This window comes from Haliaeetus albicilla, chromosome Z (assembly GCF_947461875.1).
Source record: "Haliaeetus albicilla chromosome Z, bHalAlb1.1, whole genome shotgun sequence".
Taxonomy (NCBI): Eukaryota; Metazoa; Chordata; class Aves; order Accipitriformes; family Accipitridae; genus Haliaeetus; species Haliaeetus albicilla.
The window spans coordinates 8,918,668-8,944,096 of record NC_091516.1 but is presented as its reverse complement, the minus strand read 5'-3'; the positions used below and the strand labels follow the sequence as shown (position 1 = coordinate 8,944,096).

The 25,429-nt window shown below is 40.5% G+C and overlaps 1 protein-coding gene across 2 annotated transcripts; it reads left to right on the top strand.

Annotated features, from left to right (window-relative positions):
* The first annotated feature begins 797 nt into the window (after positions 1 to 797).
* On the top strand, positions 798 to 25,037 carry DEPDC1B (DEP domain containing 1B). 2 transcript variants are annotated; one of them, XM_069775869.1, is made up of 11 exons: positions 798 to 940; positions 1,579 to 1,844; positions 6,885 to 7,020; positions 9,295 to 9,422; positions 14,504 to 14,634; positions 15,686 to 15,733; positions 16,201 to 16,341; positions 20,926 to 21,029; positions 22,566 to 22,742; positions 23,411 to 23,596; positions 23,924 to 25,037. In XM_069775869.1, exons 1-11 carry the CDS (start codon positions 893 to 895, stop codon positions 24,083 to 24,085), a joined length of 1,527 nt encoding a protein of 508 aa, XP_069631970.1. In that variant the 5' UTR covers positions 798 to 892; the 3' UTR covers positions 24,086 to 25,037. The 2 variants fall into 2 exon arrangements, with proteins under 2 accessions (XP_069631970.1, XP_069631969.1); XM_069775868.1 differs by having other exon boundaries at positions 20,926 to 21,092.
* The last annotated feature ends 392 nt before the right edge of the window (positions 25,038 to 25,429 follow it).

The window sequence follows — 25,429 nt, the reverse complement described above, 5'->3', positions numbered from 1 at the left end:
TGCATTATACGTTTGAGTTATGCTAGAAAGAGGGGAGCGCAAGTCAGCAAAATCATTAAGGTTACAGTGAATGCTTACTGTTAATGAGGGGAATGGCGTTGAAATTTTGTGTTCCTTGGATTTGGTGGAGGAGAAACACTAGTATTACTAGCTACTGCTCTCCTAAGAAACCGAGTCCTGAAAATTGGTGTGGGTTTGGGTTTTCTGTTGCTGTTTTGGTTGGGTTTGTTGTGGGGGTTTGGTTTTTTTGGTTTTTGTTGTTTTTTTTTTTGGGGGGGGGGGTGGTAAATTAATGAAAAGGTTGTGTTCTCTTCATCAATATTTCACGGATGTGGTTTGACGGTTCTCCAAACCTAAGCCTGAGCCGCTTTACTGACTGAGGAAGGACGAAGAGCAGCACGTAGCCAATGTTCGCTTTTAAAAATTACGTCAGGTGTCTTCCGGGAAGACAAAACGGGACCCTCTCGCTCTGCCTGCCCGGGCAGGGTCCCCTCTCCCCGCCGGTACTCCTCCGGGGCCTAGTCGCGTCCCGCGGCGTTCCTCCCTGCCGCCCGTCGTCCCACGGCCCGCCCTCCGGCCGCGGAGCGTGGGCTCGCGTGGAGGTCTGTCAGCGCCGCGGCCCCCGAGCCCGCGGAGGGGCAGAGCCCGGGGGTGCGGCTGGGGGCAGGCGGGCCTCCTCCCCGCCCCCCGCCGTGGCCGGCCAGGGGGAGGGCTGGCGGCGGCGGCCCCCCCAGCCCGCCAATCAAGGGCGGCGCGGGCCCGTCACGTGCGGCCGCCGCCGCCCAATAGGTGAAGGCGGCGCCTCTCGGGCTGGGATTCAAACGGTCGGCGGGCGAGGCGCGGCGCGTGCGGCTGCCGGTTTCCGTGGAGACGGCGAGGGCCGGCCGCGTCCATGGAGCCGAGGCTCGTCGGGCCCGGGCCCTACCGCGCCACCCGGCTGGTGAGTGCCCCCCGGGCTGGGGTGCCCCGACCCCGCCTTTGCCCCTTCCGCAGCCTTACCTACTCCGGGTGGGGCCTCCGTGCCTGACGGCGGCTCTCCTGGGTACCGGCCGGCTGCCTTGAGGCGGCCTGGCCGCCCAGGCCTGCCCCGCTGTCCGGGCCTCTGCGGCCTGACGGCCGAGAGCCGCCATCCCGGGCGGTCCCTGGGCCCGTCCCCGGCAGCCCGTCCCCCGTCGGGAGCCGGCGGGGCGGCCCCCAACGCCGTCCGGGTGTTGGTGCTCCCCACGCTGAGCGTGTGCGGGGCGGCTGGAGCGGAGCGTTAGTCCGGCCTTTTGCCAGGTTAAAAGCCCGGGGGGGGGGGGTGGTGGTGGTGGTGGTGGTGGTGGAAAGCTGTTATCTGTAGAGCCGTAGGTAGTACGGGGCTCTAGATCTTTCAGCTTCCGAAACCTGGTGTTCGTTCTCAGACCTCAACTGTTTAAGTCATTGTTTTAAGTTTTGGTGTGCTCGTAAACGCCAAGTGATCAAAAAAGTACGTAGTTCTGCATTAAGATCTGGCTGCATTCTGATCTCGCTTTGTACGACTAAAACGCTTCAAGGGGAAGAGCTCCCGTAACGGTTTGCTTTGTTCCTCTTCCCTAGTGGAACGAGATAATAGAACTTTTTCGTGCTGGGATGCCTTTACGGAAGCATCGGTGTCACTTCAAAAGCTACGAGCGTTGCTTCAAAGCCTCGGAGGCAGTGGACTGTTTACATGAACTGCTTGGCTCTAATCAAAACTTTGGCCCAGAAGTGACTCGCAACCAAACAGTTAAGCTGCTTAAAAAATTCCTGAAAAATCACGTTATTGAAGATATTAAAGGAAGATGGGGCAAAGAGGACTTTCAAGATGATGGCCATTTATATAGGTAAATCTATATAAGGTGACTGAAAAATTTGGGGTGTTGGAAACAGGGAGTAATGACTCTTGCGCATTGGTCTTACAAATGTTTTTGTAGAATGCTTTTGAAAAAGTGTTTATGTGTCTTCCCCCCCTTCCTTTTAAAGACTTTATTTTCTTCAGTGGTAGGCAACTGTCATGATTTAATGTTTGGCTTGTTTTGAGGTCTTTTTTTTTTGCTTGTTTTTTTAAAATATTTTTGAAGGGCACTTTTACTCAATTACATTCTATGAACATTAACAAAAGCTTTTGCAGCTTTTACAAGGTCACAAGTTCTGTTTGCTGTTGGTAGACATCAGGTCTGTCAGTGTTGGAAGAGTGCATATCAGGAAGACATGGATGGAAGTGAGGATACCATTGAGCATCCAACTGCAGTTGTTCTCTCTCTCCCCCAACCCCCTCACTATTTCAAATGCTGTTTCTACTCCTTCTAAGACAAGAGAAAGGCCTTCTGAATTTAAGTCATTCACGACGTAACCTTTTTCTATACCCTTTGGGTTGTAGATTGAAATTGTCTTAAGAGAGATGAAGTTTTATTCTCTCATCCTCAAGGATGTTTGCTTACTTTATGCTAGTTTACCCTCTCAGCTGGTGGCTTGTTCACGGAGGAAAAGAATTTTCCTTGTAATGAAAGCTTAGCATTAATGGTTCTTTGAGCTCTTGTGGCCTCAGTTAAGGTTTAGGTGTCCAGAAGTTGCAGGTTCTAAATTTGTACCATCTTGTAGTGTCCTGTTCAATGAAAAAGTAATGTAAAAATGACCATTGCCTTAAGTATGGATATGTAACTTATATCATGGTCAGTCTTCTTCTGAGGAAATGGGAACTTTCTTCATGCAAAGGAATAGAGAAAATAGGTCAGCAATAATGATATGTTTCTACTTACTCTACCTATTATTATATACTTAAATAAAGATTATGTATTAATTTTTTGGTAATGATTTCTTAATATTATTTTTGGGAAAATGTATGTAATACTGAATTTCCACTTGATGTGGATGAAGTCAGTTTTTCATTTTGCTCTATGATCTTAACTGGTTTGTTTTTAGAGTGTGCCTAAGCTTTTTTGCTGCCTAGGCTGAACACCTATGCTGTAAGTGAAGTTGTTCGTTACTCTCCTAATTTTATTTTTTAATATGGAGTACTTTAAAAGTAGGAGGTACTTGTGATGTAATTCTTTTACTTTGTCATAAACAAACTTGTGTCAAGATACTTTCTTATAAAAGAACTGTGGCTTATGTTAAACTTGTTTCACTGCAGTTCAGTTAATTTGCAGTCACATTGGATCAGATTTGTGCTTTATTCCAGCAACAAATTAGCATCAATTCAACTTGTTCTTTATGATACTGCATGATATCTTTCAGTAAAAGTAGTAGTTGTTTTTTAGCGTGCCTTCTGAAGGAAACGATACTGAATGCTACAGCTTCCCTGCCAAAAAAGTTAAACATTCAAACCAATTTCAATCAGCTTTAATGGAACAAATTTTAAGTAATTTAAGGTGAGTAAAAAATTAATGTTCTCTCCAAAGTTAGCTCTGTAAAGGGAAAATCCATATAACAATTAATCAAGGAAAATGTTAAATTTTAGAATTTGGGACTCAAATTCGGAGGACTTAGTGTATCAAAGGTCTTGTATCTGAAAATATTTTGAGAAGCTCACCCAAGAAAGTCTGTTGCTAATTATCTCAAAACAATATGTGTCTCTGTAGTCTGTGAGGTGAACATGACTGAAGGCTGGGAAAGGATGCTGAGGAAGTATCATGTATGCTTGTCCCGTTCTTGAATTCTTCTCTGGCTGTCTGCTTATGGCTCTTGTAGAAGGGCAAGATACTGTGATAGTTTACCTAGTCATCGACTAGTTCAGATTGGAAAACAGTCATGGAAGACAGGAATAGCTTCAGAGGATCTTAGGTCTTGACTTTGGCCTGGAGAAGGTTAAATGTAAAAGAGTGGTATGGAGTGGGCTTTTTACTTGTTTAAACAGTTAGAAAAACAGTTAGGTGTTAGTACAGCATATGATGTTAGGTGTGTTATTGGTTTGGTATTTTCCTAGCCCAGTCCTGCTCTGTCTATTCTTTTTAGTACAGCGCTACCTGCAGTTTTTTTCATTGGTGCCATAGGTGTTAAGTACTTAAAGATTAAACATGGGTTTTGGTAACCACTGGTATGCTATATCTCTTTGGTTTGGGTTTGTTGTGTTTGTGTGGTGGTGGGTTTTTTGTTTGTTTATTTTGCATTGTCATAGTGACACATTCAAATTATTTTGTTCTTTCCCCCTTTGTATTTTCAGCCATGACTTTCCTGAGCTGCAGGCTGTGGAAATTGGTTGGGTGAAATATTTCTGTGCTTTTCACTTTCTATGTGTTCTGCCTAATGATCTGCTATCAGACAAGAGAGCTCTTCTGTTATAGCTATCTTAATGATCTTCTGTCCTCACCTCCCATTCTAAGCTCCTAATTGAACAGGTTTTTTACTAAAACGGCATAATTTTCATGCATCTTGAATTGGAGCCAGCTTTTTCCCACGGGGCTTGGTGCATAAATAAACTGTATGCTACTCATGGGTTTAGTGTTTGGGCTTTAAGTTTTAAAATATGCTTTTATCCTGTATATGGAGCCAAACATCGGCTTTCCAGCCTGCCTTTATTCACGTATTTCGTGTCCTGTCAGCTCCATCTGGTGGACTTTCCTAATATTACGTTGTAAATACGTTTCTCACCGCGTTGATACAGGTAGCAGTACAAGTCGCTTTTAATTCCACTGACAGTGCTTACTCTGGAAACCTTGATATGCTTCACACCTTTTCCTATGAATTCCTGTCTTAATTTACTGTAACTGTACGCTGTGACGCACAGCTGTGTCATTCATTAACTTCACATGTAAGTGTAGTTTTCTGCTCTTTTTCACTCCACAGAGCATGCAAAAGAGACATTGCTAAATGTTGATTTGCCTGAGAGTATTAGGCAAGTATTAAATGTGACAGTGAGAAGTAGCGTGGCTTCTAAAAATAGCAAAGACGGCCTGTGTGTCCGGACTTACTGGCTTAGTATAGTCTACGATAATGAATGAGAAGTTACAGTTTTGGAAACTGTCAGGCTTTACGTTTTTTGGAATTGAAGCAATTGTATTAAAAGCAAAAGTGTTAGTACCCTTGCATTGCTAGTAAATTTCTGGGAATTCAGCTGTGGTACTTGTTATGCCATTGATACCAATTTTATTGACCCTGTTGTCTATCCATTGCCCTGGATACAAACAGGTGTCTCTATTTCTTCTTTGTATAAACTAAAACTAATGGTGCTGGCTGTGAACCATGCTCATCTTGACATGTCAGCCTTGAAATCCTCCTCAGCTGCTAGCTTTAGGTAACATTATTCTGTTCATCATAAAATCAGAGGCTTTTCGTTGTTAATCCAAAAACTTGGCTCTATCTCAATCTTGCTGTAATGCTACCTGAAAAAGGGGAATGCCCCTCCTTTTTCTGCTTGTAAGAACTCATTCATTTACTGGTTTGTTGAGAATCAGGGCAGCAAATGACATAAAGCTAAAAATTGTGATGAACTGGAGGGGAAACAGGGAACTGTTGAGAATACTGTAAGGCAAAGGAAAAAAAGGCTGCAGGTGTTTTAACAATAAACTCTAAGAAATAATGAATAGCTGAAAAATAGTTGAGAACATTCAACAACTGAACATCTGCAATGTCATCTGGGTTACTTTAAAAAGTCTTGCAGGATTAGTGCGAGGTGCTTATTACTTCTCATCTGGGTTTGTCTGAAGGAAGTAATATCTCTCTGTGTTGCAGATACTCTATTGAAGAGCGTTGTGGAATATGCCAAATGGGCTCAGTGTGTATGGCCAAAACTGCAATGTGTTTAAGCCATGCAGCGTAACACTACTGGACTAACAAGACTGCAACACAAAACAAATTTGAAAACTAATTAAATGCTGAAATTGCCTTGAGAGTATGGGGTGAAGTTTTAGAGAAATCTTGAGGATTTCTTGAGCATAAGAATCATTTTGGTAGGATATAAACGCATGCTACCCAGCAGTGTACAAGCTCTTGTTGCATGGTCACAGACATAACTGTCTTTTACACTCTGATTAAAAGAGTAAGTGAGACTGAAGCAATTTCTTGAAGCATGAGGAATCTCTGCATCTAAAACCTAGGAGTGCAGGTAAACAAGATCTGATGTGGGCCAGTCTGATAACAAGTTGCCATCAAACTGATTTGTCTTTCTGATGTGCTGCCATTAACTCCTTTGTACATGCTCTGACCTAGGTTTGGCAGTAGTTTAATACTGGTCAAGCTGGAGATGTGAATGAGCTGACTGTGATCTGGGATAGTTTGTTTTCCCTGTTTTCTGCAAGGTCTAGCTTAGGGTTTATTTCTGCTATTTTCTTCAAAGCACTTCTTGAAATGCCTTAAAAAGTGAATGAGTTTCCTGCACAACCAGCTGGAAAAAGACTCCAGAAAAGAACTGCAGGATATGATCTTCGCACAGAAAACATGTAAACACAGAAGTACATGGTAATGTTGACAAAACTTCTTGTGGACACTTGTGTGCACACTAAATCCAAGCATTAGTCATATGACTTAGTTATGTAGCTTTGCTTTAGGAGATGCATGCTAGCAGTGCTCTTGGCATGGGGAAACTCTACCCACAGCTTTTTCAGCAGAATCAACATCTTCTGGTGAAGACCCGAGTCAGTTGTCTATACATAGGCAGCTGGTGCTACTTGAGATGCTCTGGGATATCAGACAGTCACCCACGGCTCAGCTATGTCATGGGAGGTACAAAGGACCTGAACTGTTCTGGAGCAGCAGATGGAGGCCGAACAAGACACTTTAGGATGTTTTATGTGTCACTTAACACCAGTCTTCAGGCAACTAAGTCACACTGTGAACATCCAAGGCATTTTTTGTATTTTTGCATGTGAAGGCCTACTACAGTTTTGCACTGGTGATTATGGAATAGGGTGGCGTTCAGAGGCATTAAAAGTATTCTCTAATTGTAGATTTCCTCCTTCTTCACCGCTGAAGCCATATCCAAAGAAACCTTCATGTGGAAAGGAAGTAATTAAATTTCCAGACTGGAATGAACCAAAGGCTGGCACGTCCCAAGAACACATCCCAGTGAAATCAGTCACAATGGTAAGATATCCAGTTTTCATTTCCCCAGCCATAAGCATATTTGGAAAGCAAAACTGAACTAATGATCTCTTTGTTGTGGCACAAAATACTTCATTACAAAATTAAATGCAAAATACTTCTATTTTAAACTTATGTGAAGTAAAGTTGTTCTTAATGATTTGTTGGCTGGATGTTGGCTTTGAGCGTTCTTACTGCTACAGATGCTCAGTCCTGAGCATCTTAAGTTCAGCATGGCTGTATTTGCCAGTATGCTTGCGTTCCAGTTTGCTCAAATTCCAATAGGGCATTTACTATACTACAAAACAAAAATTAGTTACTTTACTGTCACTTACACTGTAACTCTTATTCAGACATTTCATGTAGAAGAATAGATACAGTATTACTGCCTTCCTAGCTGCTATGAGGATGTCAGTGATTCAGTTTCCTTTTTCATAAGGAATATATTGTGGCTAAGGAGAAGCGGTCTTGGTTTCATTGTTATCCTTTGTGAGCTTGGAGAATCTTGCCACATACTTACCTGGATTGATCCAGCCTTTGTAAAGTTGTTGAAAAAACTGTTGCTTTTATTAGTAAAGCAAAATTGTATCAACTCTTGCCAGCTGGACATCTTAAAAGCCTAGGCTTCTGTCGTTGTGTATATTCTAAACCCTTCCTCCAGTGTATCTTTTCTGTGAGTTTTCTTGTATTTTGTGAGCTCTTGGGACTTCTTTGATAATTTTGGCCTTTTCATTAATGCTCATCAGTGCAGGACACTAGCCTTGGATTTCTTGGTGACCAACAGTCTGGAAAAGTAGCTCCTACCATTTTGCTGGACATCTAGAGGTCCTGAATGAATGGCTATTCCGTATTTGTAATCCAATTACTTATGTGCAGATCAAGTGCACCTTTCATGTACAGCAGGCTTCTGAAGAGGAAAAACATAGTCCTTAGAACTTCAATAGTAGATAGAAGATTAAGAGGGGAAAAAAGAAAAGATAATGCCAAAGACAAGGAAAGAGGATAGAGTACTTTAGTTACTGAGCAAGTATCTGCTGCAATTTTGACTTGTTACAGCCTCCAACTGTCTGCTCTAAATTTCCATCCAAGCATCCTGGCCTGATAAGAGTTAGCAAAACACTGCCTATATACATCTGAATCTGATATGACAGCAGACAGTCTGGCATAGCTCAAAATCTCTTTCATTGGTAGTTTTGGTTAGTACAGTGTACCGTAAGTTGAAGTAACTGAGGCAAAGGAATAAGCTGCTTTCTGCTGGCTCTTTTATGGAAAGGTGTAGCTTCCACTGCAATGGTGAAGTAGACAGGTAGCTGAAAGTGGTGGCACCTTAAATTGCTCCAGCATCACTCAGACCACTTACTGTCTGTGTGTGGATTGATGGGCATGGGTCTGTGTTGTGAAACACTGATGTGGAAGACCAGACACTAATTTCAGAGGGTGCTACTTGTTTCAAACTACTCTAGTCTAGTGTCACGGAATGACAGACGATTAGTGCTTGGAGTAATTTAAGTGCATTCCTGGAGTGCATTTCATCACTTGGTTGTGATCACAAGGATTACTGTTAATGTGCTTTAGGGCAGCTCTGTGATATAATTCAAAGAACTGGGAATGGTTGGGAGGTTTGCCTTGAAAAGTACACTGCTGACATGAACTGTATTGTATGTCCACCCATCGACACATTGATGACAATCTTCAAGCATTGAGCTTGGATGCGAAGGTTGAGTAAAGGATAGTAGTCTCTTGCATTCTCTGCTTTATTCTGTTATAAAGGTGGACTAGATCTGATGGGTGTCTTCAGTTGTAGCTATTTGCTTTTACTTTCTTCATGTATAGAACATGCTAATGAACTTAATGTTTAGCTGTGATCAGTAAAGGCTGAACAAGGACGAATATCAGTCTTTGATATCTGATCTAATAATTCTCCAATAATTTTTCCATAAGCAGATGTTTAATCTTGGAGTAGCAGTTGAAAACAAGTGAGCTGAACTGATTTTAATCTTGGAGAGGATCTGAACACAGGACTAGAGGCTGTTGACTCCTGACTTCAATGGCTATTTTGACACACATAATTTTTCAGCTTTGGACAAGTTACGTAACTGAGAAAAGATGCTGCGTGTCTGTGAAACCTAAACACTCACTTCCATCCTGGACACTTTACTGGGAGTTAGGAATATTTGAAATACTTGTAATAGGGAGCATGCTGTACTATAAATGTATTATAACGTTTAATACTTGAAAAGTCACCAGTTAATGAGGAGTCTTGTTTTCCGATTTCAGAACTCTGAGATGTGGTACAAGCGACACAGTATAGCTATAGGGGAAGTACCAGCATGCAAACTTGTGTTCCGCAGAGAGCTAACGCAAACAAATATAGAAGAGATATGGAAATCCATGACTTTGTCACAGTAAGTATACTTGTGAGTCATTTGCTGTTAAAGTAAAACTGTGTAGTAGGTAATAGTCTTGTCTGTCTTCTCTGGTAATGCCTGTAATTTCACCCACTCACTTTTCATCACTGCCATCAAAGCCATATTGGCTAGACTAACTATACTGCTAATGAATTCAGCAAATAAAGTTTGCAAAGAAACTTTATTGTGCTTAATACCTTTTGACTTTTTCCTGTTGTGTTATACAAGTTCTTTTGTTGTGTGGGCTTTGTCTTGTTTAATCACTTTTTTCCTCACTTTTTCCCCTTTTTTCTTGTTGCTATGAAACAGAAGCACTTCTGTAGAAGTACAATACCATGAAACCTTTCAATGGCAAGTACAGTACTTTGTATGAGATAAGAAGTGGAGTAGCTAATTGAGTGCTGAAGGCTTTGAGAATCAGATGTTCTTTACTATTTCCAGGAGGAATATCCAATGCAAAGTTAAAGGCATTGGTTTAGACTATTTATGCAGGAGAAAAAAAAAATTAGCTATTTTTACAGCAGAGTTGAGGCCTTACTAATGATTACTTTAATCTAAACCTAGCACATCATCTCCATGTAATAAAATTGATGCTGAGGCGAGCAGCTCTGGTGCTGGCATGATTTGCAGCACAGCAATCTAACACGGTGCTCAGGGTGTTTCCTCAACCAGGGAAACCTCAGGGGAGCCGAGAGACCCGCTGGGAGCCCGCAGCTTGTGCCACAGCAGCTGATGGGACCTGGCCGGGGCCAGGAGCAGGGATGGCCAAAGCCCCCCCAGCTATGAGAGAAGCCCCTGGGGAGTACTGGTGACCAGGAGCACCACCAACAGGGTGGGCAAACAGGGCACAGTGGGGCAGTTTGCACGGCAGTTTGAATGGTTGGGTGTACAGGGAGGGAACTGTAGCTCTGCTAGCTCGACTAGGGAGCAATGGTATCCACCCAGTAGAAAGCCGTGGCCTCTCTAAGCTCTGCACCTGCTACGACTGATGCAGCTTCCCAGACAGAACTCCAGTGGGAACAGGATGCCACCCAGGTGCCAGGCTGCAGGGTGTGCCCTAATCTGTCAGTACTGGATGGCAGCAGTGAGCACACCTGTGGAGGTGCGCCCAGGTAGAGGAAATCCTCTGCTTGGTGACAGAGCTCCGTGAGGATGTGAGTGGGTTGAGGAGTATCAGGGAGTGTGAGAGAGAGACAGACTACTGGATCCGCACTCTACCTTCCCTGGGACAGACCTGTCAGCTAGACAGTTCATATGACATGGAGGGTTCCCTATCCTCTCTCCGCCTGGCTGAACACAGTGAGTTAAGGCATAAGAGGCAATGGTGACAAGTTCCTGTCTGGCGCAGGAAGCATGTCTCCTCTGTGACTACCCCACCTTCCCAGGTCCCCTTGCATAACAGGTACGAGGCTCTGCAAGTTGAAGCAAACAATGACGAGGATGAGGGTTCATCTAGGTCTGAAGTGTCACCAAGGTTAAGTCGGCTTACACTCTGCATCAAAACCGCTTCCATAAAGAAAAAAAGATGCATCATTGTCATAGGAGACTCTTCTAAAGGGAACAGAAGGCCCAATATGCAGACCAGACCCAATTCTTAGGGAAGTCTGCTGCCTCCCTGGGGCCCAGGTTAAAGATGTGAAGAGAAAACTTCCTACCCTCGTATGGCCCTTGGATTATTATCTATTATTGATTTTTTCAGGTAGGCAGCAATGAAGTCACAATAGGAAATCCAAGAGCAATCAAGAGAGACTTCAGGGCCTTGGGATGACTCGTTAAGGGATCAGGAGCACAGGTAGTGTTATCCTGTATCTCTCCAGTTGCAGGGAATCATGTGGAAAGAAACAATAACAGCCAGCAAAGCAGTACCTGGCTCTGAAACTGGTGTCACTGGCAGAATTTTGTTTTTTTTTTAATCACGAGTTGGTCTACAAGACACCAGGCCTGCTGGTGACAGATGGGGCACACCTGTCTCAAAGGGGGAAAAGGATCTTTGCACAGGAGTTAGCAAGGCTCATTGAAAGAACTTTAAACTAGATTTGAAGGGGGAAAGGGATAAAACCAGGCTTGCTAGACATAAGCCTGGAGGAGACAGACCAATATTTGAGGGACGGTGTGCTAGCAAGGTCCTTCAGTCTGCTCCACAATGTGCTGAGTACACTGGAGCGCATTTGAAGTGTCTTTATACTGATGTTTGCAGCATGAGGAATAAACACGAGGAGCTAGAAGCTTTGGCCCTGTCCCAGAGCTATGACATCATTGGCACAAACAAAACCTGGTGGGATGAGTCCTGTGGCTGGGGTGCTGTGATGGACAGTTATAGGCTCTTCAGGAGGGATAGGCAGGGCAGGCGATGTGGCGGGGTGCCACTATATGTAAGGGAGCAGTTGGACTGTATGGCACCTACAGTTGGTGATGACATGGTTGAGAGCCTCTGGGTAAGGATGAAAGGGAAAGCAAATAAAGTGGATGTTGTTGTGGGAGTCTACTATTGGCCACCCAGCCAGAACGATGAAACCAATTACTTATTCTACAAGCAATTAAGGGATGTCTCTGGACCAAATACCCTTGTCCTTATGGGTGATTTTAACTTCCCAGACATCAGCTGGGAATATCATACAGTGGACACAAAGAGGTCCAGGAAATTTCTGAAGCATGTTGAAGATTATTTCATGGTGCAGGTACTAGGGGAGCTAACTAGGAAAGTGCCTCCCCCCCCGATTTTTTTGTTTGTAAACAAAAGGACTTGTGGATGAAGTAGTGATGGGTGGCTGTCTTGGTCACAGTGACCACGATGTAGTTGAGTTTCAAATCATTGGTGATAAGAGAAAAACCGCCAGCAAAACTTCAACCTTGGATATGGGGAGTGCAGACTTTGGGCTGCTGAAGGAGCTAGTTAGTGAAGTCCCCTGGGAATCTGCTTTTGAAGATATTGGGGTCCATGAATGCTGGTCACTTTTTAAGAGCCATCTCTTAAGAGTGCAGGAGCAGGCAATTCCAAAGTGTTGGAAGTCAAGCAAATGGGGCAGAAGGCTGGCTTGGCTAGGTGGAGAACTTTTAGACCTTAGGCAGAAAAGGGAGGTGTACAGACCTTGGAAGCAAGGACAGATGACATGGGAGGACTACAGAGATGCTGCTTGCCACTGTAGGGATAAAATTCATGTGACCAAAGCTCAATTAGAGTTCAAGCTGGCCAGCATGGTGAAGGACAACAAAAAGGGCTTTTTTAAATATGTTAATAGCAAAAGGAGAATCAGCAATAACATTGGTCCATTGCTTGACAAAGTCAGTCACCTCACAAATAGGGACTTAGACAAAGCGGAGACATTTAATGCCTTCTTCGCTTCTGTCTTCAACACTGATGATGGGCCCTGGAGCCCTGTGTTGGAAGACTGTGACTGGGGGGATGATAAACTCCCAGCTGACCCAAACTTCTTCAAGACTTGCTGCTCCAGCTGGATGTACATAAATCTGTGGGGCCCAATGGGATTCATCCCAGGGTACTGAAAAAGCTGACTGATGTCATTGTGGGACGTCTCTCCATTATTTTTTCAATGGTCTTGGGAGTCTGGAGAGGTCCCAGTTGACTGGAAGCTGGCAAATGTCCCAGTTTTCAGAAATGGTAAGAAGGAAGACCCTGGTAACTACAGGTCTGTCAGCCTCACTTCACTGCCTGGTGAAATTATGGAGAAGGTTATTCTGGGAGTTATTGAAAAACACTTGAGAGGCAATGCATTCATTGGTCACAGCCAGCAAGGGTTCAGAGGGGAAAGCCCTGCTTAACCAATTTAATTTCCTTTCATGACAAGGTCACCCATCTAGTTGAGAAGCCAGTAGATGGGGTGGTTTGGGATTTTAGCAAAGATTTTACACTGTCTCTCCCAGTATCCTTCTAGATGAACTGTCCAGCACACAGCTAGACAAGTCCATAACATATCGGGTGGGCAGCTGGCTGATGGGTCAGACTCAGAGGGTTATAGTAAATGGAGTTACATCAGGCAGTTGGCCGGTCACCAGTGGCATTCCCCAAGGCTCAATTTTGGGGCCAGCGCTCTTTAATGTTTTAAAAATGATCTGGATGCAGGAATCAAATGCACATTAAGTTTGCCCACGATAGTAAATTAGGAGAAGCTGTGGACTCCCTTGAGGGTAGAAAGGCTTTACGGAGAGATCTGGATAGACTAGAGAGCTGGGCAATCACCAACCATGTGAAATTTAACAAGAGCAAGTGCTGAATTCTGCACCTGGGGTGGGGTAACCCTGGTTATAAGTACAAATTGGGGGACGAGAGGCTAGAGAGCAGCCCCACAGAAAGAGGTCTGGGGGTTCAGGTTGATGGCAAGTTGAGTATGAGTCAACAGTGTGCCCTGGCAGCCAAAAGGGCTAACCCTGTCCTGGGCTGCAGCATAGCTAGCTGATCAAGGGAGGCAATTGTCCCACTCTACTCTGTACTGGTGTGGCCCCCCTCAAGTACTGTGTGCAGTTTTGGGCACCTCAGTATAAGGACATCAGACTATTAGAGTGTGTGCAGAGGAGGGCGACCAAGATGGTGAAACATCTCAAGGGCAAGATTTAGGAGGAGTGGCTGAGGTCACTTGGTTTGTTCAACTTGGAGAAAGCAAGCTGAGGGGTGACCTCATCGCAGCCTACAACTTCCTCAAAGGAGGCAGCGGCAGGGGAGGTGCTTATCTCTTCTCTCTGGTGACGAACGATAGGACACGAGGAAATGAAATGAAGCTGTGTCAGGGGAAGTTCAGACTGGACATTAGGAAAAGGCTCTTCACCATGAGGGTGGTTGGTCATTGGAACAGGCTCCCCAGGGAAGTGGTCACAGCACCAAGCCCGTCAGAGTTCAAGGAGCATCTGGATGACACTCTTAGTCCTATGGTTTCGTTTTAGGTAGTCCTGCGAGGAGTAGGGAGTTGGACTTGATGATCCTTATGGGTCCCTTCCAATGTGAGATATTCTATGTTTCTATGAAATGGAGAGGTCTGTTTTTCAGAATCGTATCTCTCCTAATACTACGTTTGCCTTTTTTGGATTAGATGATCTATGAACTATGTGTTTGTGTATTTTTACAGATTACAAAAGATCTTGGGTTTGGATTCTCTGGATGAAGTGTTAGACCCAAAACTTGTGAATTCAAAGCACATAGTCCAAAATGCATACAATGTCAATAAGCAAGGCATTGTTACTTTGGAAGACAAATCAAGTGAGTATTTTAGAAGTTTTCATTTAAATTTTTTATATTGTAGCTTACTAGTATTAAAAAAAGTATTAGTTCTAATCTATACTAACATGTAGCATCTTTATACTTGTATGACCACATCTATATTAGAGTTTTTACAAAGTATGCCATTGTTGTCCTCTGACATCTCAATAGTAAGAAGCAGTATTTATTCCATATTTACTCCTTAAACATATTCTTGCTTTAGCAGGGTTGAAAGGTGAAGGTGAAAAATCAGCAACTTTTCATTTATAAAGACAGCTATATCATTCACTTCAAGCTGGCTTTGTCAGCCCTCAACTGCCTGAACTGGAATGTTTACATGAAGGAAATGTGTATTAACACTTGGGAAAGAATCAAAATGTACACTAAGAGATGCTTAAAATTTCTCAGTTTTGAGTTTTCAGTCAATGTGTTTTGAAACTAGTACCAAGTTTAAACTGCTTTGCACATCAGGGAGAAACTGAAGCATCTTTGCTGCTGTGATATATCACTTACAATATTATTGCCACCATATTTTCCACAAGTTTTGTAGAGAAGTGAAATATGAGATTGGAACCTGGTTTGGTTTGTGAATGAAACCTCCTCCAGAGCATACACATGTTCATTTTAAAGGCAATTGGAGCACCTCAAGATATTAACTTCCTCCTTGCAGTGATGACAACTGAATGTCTGAGTGCTTTTCATCATCTTCAGTGCAAAGTAAACACTTCACTGTAATGCACTAGTGAAGGTGTAGCTTGAACTAGTTTGGCTGATTTTTTCAGGGCAGGTTAGGGATTTGCCATATGATCTATTTTGCTGATTGAGTTGGAGGAGCAGTGGGCATAACTGGTTGATATTGAGTACTGGGGGTACTGAAGTATAGATGTAATTCAAGCTAGATCCTACATTAAGGTATAGCCTGCCTTTGCAATCAGTCGATCTACTATATAGGAGGAACTTCTTAAAGAATTTTCAGCTTTGCTTTTATCTTAGAGTTTAACATTTTTCTCAGTTTTTTTCTCCTTTTAATTTCTGTTTCTCCCCTATGCAGAGGAACTACCTCACTGGATATTATCAGCAATGAAATGTCTAGCAAATTGTAAGTAAATTCAGGAGGGAAAAATAAAAACCCAAACCACCTCACCCCTGTAAAAATCAATTGAACTGACTGTGTCTTTACTGCTTTATCAAATCCTTTTTATATTCACAGTCAGTATTTTTTCTGATCATTGCCTTAAACAAAGTTGGAAAAGATCAACCAGTATATATTCTCCTGCCAGTGCAGCTTATTTCAATGAAGTATATAAACGTTTAACTCTTCTATTCCTATTTTTCCTCTACTATGTGCTTTCACTAAACCTATTGGAAATAGATCAATTCAATAGATCAATACAATTTCACTTATATTCTGAAGAATGAGTCCAAGTTTTAGGTGTGGGGTCTTTTTCTACTTGATGTTGCATTCTTATTGGCTGGAATAGAAAATAGTGATCTGGTTGGTGTCTGCAAATTAATTTTCTCTCTCTTTTTTTTTTTTTTTTTTTTTTCTCCTAATCTTCTTTGTAGGGCCCAGCTATTCAGATTTGAAGCAGCCTACATACTCGGGATTTGAAAGAGATGTCTTCAAAACCATAGTGGACTACTTTGGCCAGATGAAAGAACCTCTTCTCACATTTCATTTTTTTGATGTTTTTGTTAGTGTTTTAGGTAAGTAGTTTGGGATGTAATGAAAAAAATTATTCTTTTGAATTAACTTCCCAGAGTTAGTTTACCATACTGAAATAGTATCACAGCTCATTTCTTTAGGACCTGTCCTGTCCAGTCTACATAAAGAACAGTTTAATATTTAAATTTATTTCATATCACAAGGTGGTTTTATTCTTGTGTCTTTTTAATCACATTAGTTCAAAAGTCTTCCATTGCTTGCTTTAAAGGCCTTTGTTCATTGCTCAGCACTGCTACACCTAACAGATGGATTTTGACAGATTTTTCATTTTTTTACAAATGCCTAAGAGTGTTAAAAACTCACATAAGCTTTTAGAAATTGCTTGACTGAAGTCTAGATTAAAAGGGGTTAGGGCCGTAAGGACTGTTTTTAACCCTGGCAATATGGCATCTGAAGGAAATTGAAATCCTTCATTGCTTAAACTTAGAATACACATTAACTACTCTAGTGCTTTAAAGAAACAATAATTTCAGTTATTAACTATAACTTTGTAAGGGTTCACACTATATTAAATTCACCTATCCTGTAGCTATAAATGGCCCATTGAAAGACAGTAAATGTGAAAATATTTGGTTACATTTTATAGTTACATTTCAGAAAAGAACAATGGAGTTGAAAAGTAAGTATGCTTTGTAGTATGCCACTTTTCTGAGTGTCTTTAAGTGGGAACAGCATTGCTTTTAATAAACTATTGAGATGAAAAAGGAATTCAGAATAACACTTTTATTTCTGGAATTTAGTGTTTTCATGCTTTGCTAGTTGACAGTCCTTCTTCAAACTGCATAGAGTTCCTTTTCTGACTTCTTTTTCTTAGACCACAGGTATTCTTGATAATAACATCTTTAAAAATTCTTCCTCTCCTTTCATACTCTCTTTCTATTTGTTTTTCCATTGCATTTCACATCTTTTGGGTTTTAGGAGTTTTATTTCACAGTATTTCACAGATGTAAAAATGAAAAGAAAGAATTCATGCCAATGTTTATGTGGAAATGAAAGGAAACTGCAGTTTTTCAAAAAGTCAAAAAATCATTTTGTGGTCTCATTCACAAAAAACTGAGGTGTTAATATGGAATCCTTTCTTACTAACAAAAATAGATTTATACAAAAAAATCGTGGGAATACACGCTTTCAAGAACTACTTAGTTTGTTTTCCATCTTCATACTTATACAATTTACTTTAAAGTATTGGCTATATATGTTTGAAAATGTCACATTTCTCTAGAAGTCTTGCCTAAACAGCCTCCTCTGGATACCTAACACAGGTATTTGAATGGCTAAAAAGCTGCATTTGGCCTTAGTGAGATGATTTGGGATACCTGAGTTAGTCATTCTCACTGAGTGGGGATGGGGTTGGGCCAGATGATCCCTCGGTGTCTTTTCCACTTTTTTAGAATTCAAGACTATGCTCCCTATTTAGCCAGTGGAGGGAGTTCAAGACAACAATTCAGCATACCTGTGGCGAAGCCTAACCTTCCTTTTTGTACTCCAAACTACTTGCAACCAGTAGTAAGAAAATAAACAAGTAAATATAAGGCAGAGATGCCTAATCTGTGTTTTCAGTAGCAAGGTTTTCTCTAACCACTCAGGCTCTCTTCTGAGATTTGATCTGTGATACTTGGGGTTGGGAGGAGAGAGGGAGGAGGAAGGCATTTGGGGGCGAGGGGGCTCAACTGATAGAGAAATGGGAAAGTTTTGGGCTCTGGTCAATATGTAACTAAGTCTTAACAATGAGGCTAATGTACAGACCATTATGAAGCTGTAGGTAAACGCAGATGATAATGCGCACCACAGAACACTTATTTCATAGTAAGTGTCAATGCTAGTACTGAATGCTGCCTGTGAAGCAGTAATTGCTTAGCAAGTTGTGCATTTACAAAATACAGAAAAGCAGATCCATGTCTGCAGTTGCATTTCTGTGGTTTTTTTTTTTTTTTTTCCAGTGGAATATGTCTTGCTAAATTGACAATAATTCTCAATCTTAAGACATTTATAAACCAAGGTTTCAGTCATTGAGTCTTTGACTTTTTATATTGCTAACCTCAGGCAATTACAAGCTTTCCACAGTTGATTTAGGATGTCTTTCTTCCTTCAGTGGATAAGCTTTCTGTTTAGTGGAAAACTTCAGGAAACAGCAAAGAAAGTGTTATCAGATTAAATTTTTAGTCATTTGAGGCAGCCATGATGAGATTTGTACGTGTCTAAAAGCTCCACCTTAAAACCTGAGAAATATTTGCAAAAATCATAGGTGACTTGTGTAACCGTGTCAAGATGCCTCACTTGCTTCTGTTTTTGAATAAAGTCTACAGCACTTCTCTTCCAGGAGGTTGGCTGAAATTAGTTTTCAGAATAACTGAGAAAATAGGACTGTGGTGTCAGAGATCATCAGATATTTTACTAACTTGGTAAGATTAAACTTGCTCTTTGCACAGGTTATAATGATTCTTTATGTACAAATCTATGAAGGTTAATTATTATTCCTCAGGGCCTCTTCTGAACATATGCACTGGTGTGCTCGCCAAATCTTCCTTTGAAATTAGAAAAAGCTTTACTTTGAAAATGAAATTAACTACAGTGCTTTACTACTCTTTTCTTAGAATACTGCCTGTTTTGGCTGCCCTACTAACTACTGCACACATCTGTTCTTTTTGTAATAACAAACAGCTTCCACTTTTTACACAGTGTGGAATTGCCTGGCATGGTGGATGAGGGGACAGCAGTGCATGCTGTTTGTGTTGACTGTGGTAAAGCTTTCAACACTGTCTCCCATCACATCCTTACAGGTGAACAGAGGAAGCACAGGCTAGATAAGTGGGCAGTGAGGTAGACCAGAAATCGGCTGAATTGCTGGACTCAGAGGGTTGTGATCAGTGGCACAAAGTCCAGTTTAGGCTCAATCTGTAGGGAGTACCCCAGGGCTGATAACGGGGCCAGTAGTGGTTAACACTTCATTAATGACCTGGATGGTGGGACACTGTCCTAAACAAGGACAGAGTGCCCTAAACAAGCATGTAGATAATACAAAATGAGAAAGAGTGGTTAATGCAGCAGAGGGTTGTAGGGCCATGCAGAGGAACCTTGACAGGCTGGAGAAATGGGCAAACAAGAATCTCATAATGTTCAACAAAGGCAAATGCTAAGTCCTCTCTTGGGGAGGAATAACACCATGCATCAGTGTATGCTGCGGGTGACTGACTTCAAAGCAGCTTTACTGAGGAGGACTTGGCAGTCCTGGTGGGCACTAATGTGACCATGAGCCAGCAGTGTGTCCTTGTGGCAAAGAAGACCAGCAGCATCCTTAGCTGCATTAAGACCATTGCCAGCAGGTTGAGGGACATCTTTCCTCAGCACTAGTCAGTGAGTCCAGTGGAGGACCACAAAAATTATTAAGGGCTTGGAGCATCTGTCATATGTGGGGAGGTTGAAAACAGGGACTGTTTAGCCTGGAGAGAAGGCTCAGGGAGGATCTCATGTGTATATAAGACTGATGTGTGAGGACTAAAGAAGAAAGCGCCAGACTTCTGTCAGTGATATCCAATAACAGGACAAGAGGCAATGGGCATGAACAGAAATACAGGAAACTTCATTTATACATAGGAAAATAGCTTTTTTTAGTTGGAAGGTGATCAAACACTGGAAGAGGTTGTCCAGAGAAGCTGTGGGATCTCCATCTTTGAAGATATTAAAAACCTGACTGGACATAGTCCTGAGCATCTTGCTGTAGATGGCCCTGCTTTGAGCAGGGGAAGAGGTCTAGACAATCTCCAGAGATCCCTTCCAACCTCTATAATCCTATGGAAAAAAAAGGAGTATATTTCTTTGTTGTCTTCCTTGTTCCTTTTTTAAGATAAATTATTGTTAGACTTCAGCCATGCAGATATTTTGCTCCTGACTTCTGTTTTGTTCTGATACTAGTGCTATTTAGGCAGATGTGTAGTAGATGCTTCCTTCATTGAACCTTAGAAACCCAAAAGAGGACGACGTTTTGGTGGTGAGACCTCTTTATAGGTATCTAAACTACTACCAGATTCTACTGTACCTGTCCAGTCTTCAAATATCTCTGCCATGCTCACATTCTGTGTTTTCTCAAGAGTTTGTAAGTACAATTAGTCATAGATTTAACTTCTAGAGGTGTGAGGGATATGCCAATATTGTCATAGATGCATAAACATAAGTTTTGTTTAGAGTCTCTGATTGTTGCCCCAGACTTAACTTTTTTATGTGGTTGCTACATCTGTGCATACATCTTAGTTGTGTTTAGAGCTGAGGGTTATAAAAGAGCAAAGGATGAACCAAAACATTGTAGTTTTTCATGTCTACTAATATCTAGAGTTGTTGTTATGGTTATTGTTATCTCCCAATGCATCATAAGGAAGTCTTTTAAATACTTAAACACAGTGCCAGTTCTAGGGATATCTTCCTAGACTCTTTGGGGAGTGCAGTTCTAAGGCAGTCTTGAATGAGTAGGAAAGGAATTTGGGGAGACAGATTTAGAAATGTTATGTTAAATGTTATGGAAATATATAACTGAGAAATGTTTCCCAATCTCCTGATCTTGTATAAACCAGGTCTGCTGCAAAAACACAGCAAGGCTGTAGAAGCTCTTCAGATATCTTGTCTCCTGCTGCCACCAGAAAATCGGAAAAAACTGCAGCTGTTGGTGAGGATGATGGTGAGAATTAGTTTTAACAATGATTTGCCGCCTCTTTCTGAATCAGTGAGGACCAGAAACTTGGTACGTATCATGTAAGGCAAAAGTTCTGGACAAGGGTTTTGGAGTAGCACAGATACAAGTTTCTTATTGGAGAGGGTATGCAAAATACAGTTTGCTTGTTTGAAGAACAGTTTGTCTATTATAGCTATGTGGAAAGATACTCTGAATTTGAATAAATTAGGATTTCTTGATAAGTTGTGAGCAAATGAAGAATTTGCTTAGAATTTGGAGGTTTCCTTATCTTTCAAAGTTAAATCACCACTGATTTCACTATTGAGTAGAAAAAAAAAATACAGTAGGTGAGGACTCGTGTTCTTTATCACTGCAGACAGTGTGAAAGAAGCAGACTGCCTGTTTCAGTCATACTTAGAAATATGTAGCTGAATGTTTTGATTTACCTGTTTTCAGCCATTTTTAAAAAAATTCTTACCAGTTTATTTCAGTACTAATTTTTTTCATCACTCAACTACAGAAATCTCTGAAAGTAATTTTAACCAGATTTTGACAAAGCCCTAGTTTTTGCTAATGCTCTATCTGTAGGACTACTTGTAGAGTTATCATTGATGTTTGCAATAGCAAGTTATTACAAAGTTATTAGGCATAACTTAGCAATTCTGACTGACTATAAACATGTATTTCTTTTTGTTAATTTTCAAGTCTTTTGCAAGAAGGGCAACAGAAAACTCAGCTGTAGAGCCAATCCATAAATATCCTATAGTATCATGCATAAACCTAAATTTGTTCCACAGCAATTAAGTTTTTAATGAACTATGAATAGTATTTGATTAAAGTAATTAAATTTTTGACTGCTAAGGTTATAATTTAATTAACTGTAAATGGTCTTTGATTAAAATAATTGTTATGATGTAAATGTTATTTTTGGAAGTGAATAATTTACAGTCCAAGTATTTTGTGTTAAGTTTTAATTCAGCAGTGTAGTCTATGGTACCTGACAGAAAACCTTGATTGCCTTCTGTGCTTTTAATGTTACAAGTGACTGGTGCACAGACAGGAAACTCTTATAACTGAATGCTCGATTATGAGACTACATAAAGTGAGCTGGACCACAGTTTGGTTTGATGATTTCGAAATAATGGTATTCAGTTTTCCTTCTGGTGCTTAACTTCCAATAAATTCCTGTGTTATTTTTAAAATCTCTGAAATATTTGTGCCCTGTAACTGGAAAAGCTATGTGAAGTTTCTATTTGACAAAGTCTTGAGAATATAATGTAATTCAGCCATTCTAAGTCTAAAGTCAGGGTTAGATTATGTATATGAGGCAAGAGCCATCTTCAGTCCACTCAGATAATGTCACTGTACACAGTACCCTTTTTACCCTTTTTTTCTTTTTTTTTTTTTTTTAATTGATGTGTTGGAAGTACGGTAAGTATTGCGCTGTTAAAATCTTTTTTCTAGAAGATCACTTTTTAAACACAGTCTGATTCCCCACTCCCCAAACAGAAAAATATATAATATTGATTTCTTTTTTCTCAGATGGTTCAGGCATTTTCCCGTTGTATTCTCTGCTCAAAGGATGAAATGGACTTGGATGAACTGCTTGCTGCTAAACTAGTATCTTTTCTCATGGACAATTATCAAGAGATCTTAAGTGTTCCTTCTGCCTTAAAATCTTCTATAGAGGAACACGTTGTACATCTCCAGAGAGTCCAAGTAGGTATCTAGTGAAAAAAGCCTCTTATGTCTCTGTGCTTCTAGATCAAATTTATCCTTTCTTCTCTGAAGTTTGCTGGTTCTTAAAGACTTTGTTCTGTCTCTGCTAGCTTATGAAGAGCTAATTAATTTTGACTGCTGATACTCAACCATAACTGTGTATCTAACTTAAACTAAGCAGATCTTGAATGGTTTAGAGATAAGAACTCTAAAATATGTTTTTCTGTTAGTCAGCACTATCTTCCCCATGGAATGGGCAAACTATGTTTGTGATAGTGAGGAAAACTGTGAATGGTTAAAAAGTGTTTCCTTTAATGCTCTGCTTTTCTTTCAGAGATACCCTTACTTGCTCAGCTTTTTCATAACTCTTTTTCTGTTTCCTGATACCATATTCTGTTTTGTTCAAAGCTGCTTTTTAGTTCTTCCTTCTTTAATTTCTACTGAAAAAGTAACTTTAAAATTTATTCCAAGAGTTAAACAGGCTTCCTTTGTGTCATGTTTTTTGACTTACTAGAACTCAATCAATTAGTGCAGGAGATAGGACGTGCAATTAGGGTCTTTAATCCATATCTTCTCTACTTAATGACTTCAGATGGCCAATTTGATTAAGTCAGTTTTTGCAAATTTATTGCAGAAAAAATAGCTGCTTTTTTTACTCTTTTTTTCAGATAAAATATGCTGGAGCTGATACTGATGCAACTTTTCCTCCTCCATCATTTTGTCACCAAATCAGTACAGATGAATTTGAGTACCAAAGGGCAACTGGCTCTCAAGAACCACTGGCAGCTTTATTGGAAGAAATTGCAATGAATAAAGAAATATCTGTGAAAGATAAGAAGAAGCAGCTCAAGCAAGTAAATAAAAATTCTTCCACAGTCTTTAATTTTAACTTAAAAAGTTTTATCAAGTCTTAGACCTATAGTCCTCTAGAGAAATACTGAGATTTAAAACAGTAGGTAGTCTTGGGGATTTCAAACTTTTTAATCATTTGGAATAGGGGTACTGTGATGAATCAAGCCATATTAGAAAATATAGCCTAATTTTCTATATAGTGGTATAGAAAGTCCATTTGAGAAATAATCACTTTCCTGTTCCAGAGGTGGAGGTTGCACTTTAATATTTTTTTTTTTAATATTACAAGTTTGAGTGAATTCTTCATTTAAATTGATGTATTTTTCTAGTTTCAGAAATCTTACCCTGAAGTGTATAGAGTACGATTTCCTACCCCCGAAACTGAAGCGGTGCTATTTCCAGAAAAAAATAAACAGAAACCACCAATACTGATGTGGGCCTTAAAAAAGCCTTTTCAACCATTTCACAGAACCAGAAGCTTTCGGATGTAAATGGTTTGAAATGTATCAACGAACTGAGTCAGAGAATATTATCAATGGATCTTATGCAAAAGGAACCTGAGTAGAATGTATTTACCCAAAAAACTACTGGAGATACTGCTGAGATGGTAGAAAAGGTCAGAAGAAGAAGAAAGTATTGAGGTGGTAGAAATGTAAGCCATTATCAGTATTTCTGTAAATCATTATTTTTTAAATGTCTGTTACTTAAAAAAACCAACAAACCCAACAACAACAAAAAAACCACACCAAAACCCCCCAACAACAAACTCAAGCTGATTAATCTACATGGGTGATAAACTACACTTGCTGTAGTTTGATTTGACCATCATTTCAAGGTCTAAATATATTTATGTGTAATGTATTGTTGGTAACTAGTCTACAGGTTTTTTTTTTCCCTGAAAATAAGTCTCTTTCATAAACTAGGCTGTGTTTGTTCACATAGAGCTTGAGGATTTAATTTGCTGTACGTGCTTGAATAAGTATGAAACACTGGATTTTGTTTTTGCTGTTGTACAATTTAGTGTTCTTGATACGTAAGATTTATTTTGGAAAACTGTAAAAACTCATTCTTAATTTCCAATTCATATGATGCATTACAGTTTGAATCAACTCCTGTTGAAATTCCATTGACCTCTGTAGTGCTGACCCATTCTTTTAAGCAAGCTGGTCTTTTAAGTGTTTTCCCATATGCTTTTACTAAACTTTGCCATACAAAACTCTATGCTTGACAATAGAACATATTTTATCAGAAAAATCTGAAGCCTTGCATTTCCTCTGGAAATGGAATTCAAATATTGAAGTGACATTGAAGCACACATACCTTTAATGATTTCATTTGTTTTGCATTGTGAAATACTGTACCTGTAACTTGACTGTGCATATAACATACTTGATTCTGACAGCACTTTTGAGCTATTAAAGCATTACCATTTTCCCCTGTTTACTTAGAGTGGTGATTTCATGTTATCCATTAGAGGTTTAAAGAGCAGCATTTCATACCTTATTGAATGTCAGAGCAGTCTATGCAGGAGAGAAGACAGCTGACATCTCAAAAAATCTCTACCTGACATTTTAGTAAGCAACATGGTGACTATCCTCTAATGCAACATTGACAGTATTTTCACTTTGCTAACCTCCTAACCAGTCAATAAGCTTTAAGTCATACATTACAAGGTTGTGGGTTTAATAGATTGCAATATTTCCTGGGCAGTGTGCTTTTGAACAGCACGTGTTTCCATGATCTGTTTTCACACATCGGTTATACTTGGACTTCATCTCAGTAATTTTTTTTTAAGCAAAATTGATACAAAAGGGTACACTTTTCAAATAATAAGG

Coding starts and splice junctions, on each gene's coding strand:
- DEPDC1B (XM_069775868.1), top strand. CDS start 893: ATGGAGCCGAGGCTCGTCGGGCCCGGGCCCTACCGCGCCACCCGGCTG. Junction 941..1,578: donor CCTACCGCGCCACCCGGCTG/GTGAGTGCCCCC, acceptor CCTCTTCCCTAG/TGGAACGAGATAATAGAACT. Junction 22,743..23,410: donor TACATCTCCAGAGAGTCCAA/GTAGGTATCTAG, acceptor TCTTTTTTTCAG/ATAAAATATGCTGGAGCTGA.